Source organism: Corvus brachyrhynchos, unplaced genomic scaffold (genome assembly GCF_000691975.1).
Source record: "Corvus brachyrhynchos isolate BGI_N302 unplaced genomic scaffold, ASM69197v1 scaffold70, whole genome shotgun sequence".
NCBI classification, from domain to species: domain Eukaryota; kingdom Metazoa; phylum Chordata; class Aves; order Passeriformes; family Corvidae; genus Corvus; species Corvus brachyrhynchos.
The window spans coordinates 8630400-8635844 of record NW_008236217.1 but is presented as its reverse complement, the minus strand read 5'-3'; the positions used below and the strand labels follow the sequence as shown (position 1 = coordinate 8635844).

At 49.8% G+C, this 5445-nt stretch overlaps 1 protein-coding gene across 1 annotated transcript in view; it reads right to left on the bottom strand.

Moving 5' to 3' along the window:
* GTPBP2 (GTP binding protein 2) overlaps positions 1-3493 on the bottom strand; it is an 8744-nt gene extending 5251 nt beyond the window's left edge. The window contains exons 1-6 of the mRNA XM_017746287.1: positions 3404-3493; positions 2609-2793; positions 2198-2306; positions 1453-1650; positions 997-1171; positions 144-363 (exon numbers count right to left, since the gene is read on the bottom strand). Coding sequence (XP_017601776.1) covers positions 144-363; positions 997-1171; positions 1453-1650; positions 2198-2306; positions 2609-2742 — 836 coding nt within the window. The 5' untranslated portion in view covers positions 2743-2793; positions 3404-3493. The remainder of the gene's footprint in view (positions 1-143; positions 364-996; positions 1172-1452; positions 1651-2197; positions 2307-2608; positions 2794-3403) is intronic.
* Positions 3494-5445: the final 1952 nt, after the last annotated feature.

Sequence of the window (5445 nt, the reverse complement as noted above, 5' to 3'; positions counted from 1 at the left end):
AATGCCGAGATAGGAAACTTGATGAGGAGCAGAGATGTTCAACACGTGGTCACCTCCCCTGTGATTACCCTTCCCCAGCTCTGCATGCCAGCCCAGCCTGAACTGCCTGCTGCTCCCAACAGAAGAAAGGAATGGTTCCTTACTTGGGAGATTGTGCAAACTGTTGTGCTGCTGTAACAGCATCGTCGTCTGAATTCACAAGCAGGGGGAGCTTGTTGCAGCCTGGCTGCTTCAGGATTCGCTCCAGCTGCTTCACTGTCCGTTCCACGGTGGCTTTTGAACACAAATCAACTTTGCTGATGACAATGAAGAAGGGGACCTTGAGGGCCATGGCCAAGCCCAAGTGCTCTCGTGTTGTGCCCGCTGCAGGAGACAAGTGAGAGTGTAGGTGCAGCAGTCACCACTGTAGCTTGTTTATGCCGACAGCTGTGTCTCCTGGCTATCCCACGGGCCCACTCTAGAGATTTCACCGTAACTGCTTAGTTCATCATACAATGAAAAAGCAAAATTATTCTTTTAAACAAAACCAAACATCAGTCCAGAAAAATAAAAACCACCAAGAATTTTTGTGACTGATCTGTCTGCTTCAGAAAGATGCAGTAGTTTTCATTCTTTGGCTAAAGTTTGCCAGAGAACAGCCACAAAAATGTCAGAGATAGATGTGGGAGAACTCCAGATGCCTTTTTACAAGGCTTTGGGATTCAGCAGCCCTAAGAATATGTCAAAGTTGTTTTCTTTTCTAACAAACACAGCTCCAAATCCCAAACAAAGCCTCTCTGTCCAGGGTACTTTAATGCGGTCTACAGCTGGTAAGAGGATCCCAGCTCTACTCCCCTCCCAGGCACTCACAGGCACTGGCTTACAAGATATCAGTAGAAGGTTACAGGTTAATAAACTCTTCTGACAACCATTCACAGCTGATAAGGACCCATTCCCCCCACTGTCCATTTCTCTTCACACATTGCAGTCAATCCATGCAGGCAGGGCAACACTCACCAATGCCAGTGTTGGCACTAACCACCAGCATGGCAAAGTCTGGGCAGTAGCTGGTGAGGCCAAAGATGGTTGTTTTCAGATACTTGTGGTGGCCAGCCAGGTCAATGAAAGTGATCATTTTGGAAGAACTCTCACAGATCTCTTCTGCTGTCCGGGAGTCACTATAATTTACCACCTAAGGAACATAAGGAGCTTGTGAGAGAGGCAGCCCCAGCAGGCAAGTAAAGAAAACCCAGCTCTTATCTATCCACTTTGATCTCAGAATTAGTAAGTAGAGATCATCCACCATGGGTGCAGGAAACAGTGTCTGTTGCAAACGGACAAGCAGCACTCAGATTCACCTAAAAGGACACAGAACTGTGCCACCTCTCTTCCCTCCTGTCCCACTCACAGTTCTAACAGAAGGGTAGTCCTATTCTCCTCTAGCTTTCTGAGTTCAGCAACCCACTCTCTTACCTCTCCTTTGCTGTTGAAGCCAAGGATCTCAAAGCTGATGCTTGATGTTCTTCCTGACTGGATTTCATGGAGATGCCGGAAGAGGTTAAGGCGTGCTCTGCCCCGCCCGTTGTCCAGCTCTCCTTGCGTTAGGACACCCAACAGCGTTGACTTCCCTGAGTCCACATTCCCTAGGACAGCTACTCGAAGGTCTAAGAACTACAGGAAAAAGAACAAAGAAATCATTAAACTTAAGCACTACTGTGCTGAGTGCATGAGCACTACTGGGCAGTGGAGATGCAGCTCAGAGAGCTTCCCTGCATCAGGGACACTGTGCAGTTTAATCTTGCTCAGATTCTGCTCCTGCTCCCAGCAAACCACTGCCCAGCAGTCGTGATACGCTCTCTAGAGTTGAGATGTGACACATTAGGCTTTGGTATCACAAAACAGGCCATTTGCTGCAGCAGACCTCTAAATCCTTCCTTGTTTGCACACTGGTCTGCATCAGAACTGCTGCCATAGAAGCAAAATAATTTTTCACCTCTGATTCGGGCAATCTCCCACACTGACATCTGCCTCAATCACAGTCTTGGAGATAAGAAGCGTTATCATCAAGCCTCCCTCTGGCAGCCCTTTAAAACATCTGCTATGGGCCAATCTATGACAAAGTGCCTCTAGGGTGTGGGCTCCCAACCCAAAAGGAAGCTGCTTGTATGAAGCCTCTAAGTCTCCAGCAGGAGAAGACTGCCAAATCACAGGTCCCTACCTGCTGGTTGTCAGGCACCTTTCGGACAAGCACCTCCGTTATCTTCCTTGGAACATCACTGTCGTAATCGACCTCCCTCTCCCGCAGCACTGTAATGTCAGCCCCAACCCTGCCACAAAGACAAAAGGAAGGCGTGAGACACACTTGTACTTGACAGCTCTTGCACCTCTACAATAACAGCTGACAAAGTGAAGGGGATGAAAGCTGGGGATAGCAGGGAAGGATCCTCGCGCTTCCAGACAAAAGCCCTATAACTTTCCTCATGTTTCTAGAGCCTCAGGACTGAAGGGATGTCAGTCATACAGGGGCTTTGTAGGATGAAGCCAGCTGCTCAGGGGAGTCCAGGGAGGGAGCCTCTGTACCAGAGGCTGTTGATGCTCGTGGGCCCTGCAGACGAAGAGGAGCACTTACTTCTCCGCCATACGGCGCAGTGTCTTGAGCGAGGCTCGCATCTCCTCCTCCGAGAGGCCCACCAGCAGCCCATTGTCCTCCACGCCGATCTGATAGACAGCCTCACCTCGGCCCTCCTGTAGTCGCCACTTCATCTGTGTCACCAGGTGCTCAAAGCGGTATTGCGAGGGGTTCACCAGCTTTAGCTGTTTAACAGAGGGGTATTCTAGTCACAGCCTGCATGCAGAGGCAATCCCATTGCCCAAGCCAGCAACTCCCAATTCTGTGAAGCAATGCTCCCAACTCTGACCCACCTCTAGAAAGTACAGCCTGTATTAGTGTCTGAACAGAAGCCATGGGACAGGTGAGAAAGGGTTTCACAAAGGTAGAAGAACCTTCCCACCTCGTGACAAAGGGATCCGTACCCTGCCTGCTGCAGGGTTAAAGACAGCACTCTGGGACCAATCTGTGATCCAGGAGCCAGTAAGTGCAAATGGCAGAGCAGCCACAAGAAAGCTGCAAATTGTTTTCAGGGATATCTGCATCTCTCTCTCAAGAAAAACATAGTGGGTATCATATACTAAAAAAGATTCCTAAAAATGAGTACTGAGAGCAAGTTTTCCAGCTCTGCATACTGGGTAATGCTTGGCACAGAGACACTGAAGATGAATGGTAGTTCCTTAGGGCAGTGTCCACTTTTCTGTCCTTTCCTTGGCCATGTTACCCATAGGCTGTCTTTGGTAAAGTTACTTACTGCAAAATAACCCTCTAACCCTCTGGGAGGAAGACCTCCTTCTGCAACCTCAAAAGACTCACCTTGTACTCGATGTTTCCATCTTCTGCCTGGTCAGAGAATGAAACAAGACAGAAGAGTTAGATGCTGTGCCCACAGGGACTTCTACAGGCACCTGATGCCTAGATATCCTGAAGCTGGTGCTGAGGATTTCAGAGAGAGGGAAAGGGGCAGAAAGAGACTGTGTTAAGTCCCAGCTTTCTGCCATTCTTTCCTACACTCAACTAGAACTCTCCTTATGGTTTGTTTGTGCTGTTTGCATCCCACATCATGAACACCAGAGGACAAAACTAGAGTGGGACACAAGGGTAATACTGTCCAGGGGGGAGTTTTTTTCTGGACAGTAAAGAATAGGGCCAGCCTAACAGTCACAGAGAGAGAGACAGAGAGTTCCAGTTTCAAAAAGGCACAGGCCAGCATATGATTTAAAGTCTCCCCCCTCACCCATCCATGACCCACAAAATGCCACCCACAGCATCCCACTCCCACCCTATCCAGCAGCTTCCATCCATCCAATGTGCACAGAAACAGGGGCCTGAGAACAAAAGCTTCTGCCTCCTCTCCTGCTCAGTGATACTCTCCCTCACTCAATTAGTTTTTCATTGACTCCTTTCTATATCCTTATGTATCTTCTCTCAACAAGGAAGGACTACAGACATAAGGAAGCAAGGCAATGACTCCTTTGCCAGCTAGTCACTGGCCAGACAGTTCTGGAGAACCAGACCTGATTGGGACTGTCTGTACACAATGTGCTCAGAAGAACTTCCTCAGCAAGGGCTGAAGCCATACGGGGTTGTAACAGAAAGGCCCAGGTATTCATCAAGCTCACTTCAACCACAACAGGCTCCAGCTTTCCATATAGAATATCTAGACAACACTGAAGTAATTTTTCCCATTGATTCAGTATAAGGACCACTGAGAAAGGGCTGGAGCCTGCAGGAAGCCACATACTCTGTCAGACTAAATGGGGCTGGCAACAGTAAGCACTTCCTTTTCCTCTGGACACCTATTTGCATGTCAGGAGAGGCAACAGCCCTCTCCTTGCCTTCCAGCTCAGCTCTTAACCACAGCGGTGCTTACAGTGGCAAAAGGCCAAGAGAAGTTCTCAATTGTCAGCTCAGTTCTTTGGCAGCAGAGCTATACAGTGAGAAAAGGGAACTTGTGGAAGGCTTTCCTCTCCTGCCATCTACCAGCTTTCCAATTTTAAGAAAAAACCATTCACCTATGGCACTGTCATCTAAATAAGGGAGTGGGTCTCCTTCAAGGCACTTGAGACCAGAAAGGCAACAAGCCTAGACTTGCTGGGGCACACACTGCACAGGGTAGCCAGGGACAGGAAGCTGTGTTGAAACTACAGGGGTCTGTCCAGCCTCCAGCTGAAAGGAACAAGAACTAAACTACGGCTGCAGGGCAGAGTCCTGCCTGTGGAGAAGATCTATCAGTAGCGAAGCGCTGTCTTCCCATCTTGCCAAGAGTCCCAGCCCTGCCTTGTGGAGGAACTGCTCCCTCCCAGGACAGGCTATTATATATTTTACAGAAAGCTCACTGACTGGGGCTGAGCAATTGAGTCCGGGCCACCTCAACTCTCCCCACACTGACAGTTCTATAAGAGCAGTGACAACTGCCCCAGCTTACCACACACACACGTACTACCAATGCCACTTCTCCCTGCTGCAAGGGACAAGTGCCTCACACTCTGTCCATATCACCTGCAGCCCCATGTAAGAAAACAGCTGTCAAATTAGCTGGGAAGGGAGTCACTAGAACCTGCTGAGCTTGGCAACTGCAAAGGGGCTCACACCCACCAGATCATCTCTCGGGGAGAGAGATGCGAACGGGATCTTTGGGACTACGAGGCGAGCAAAGCTTTATTTCCGAAGCTATTTCGATCGCAGGCGGCAAAGCGCCCACAGATAGACGCCAGGCAGTGCGATACTACTCCGGTGGACCCCACAAGGAACTCGCTGGCACCGGGGACAGGAGCACAGCCGGAGGAGAGACCGGGGCAGGCGGGCACACGGCTCGCGGGGCCGGGGCTGCAGGACCGCTCCTACGGCTGCTGTCA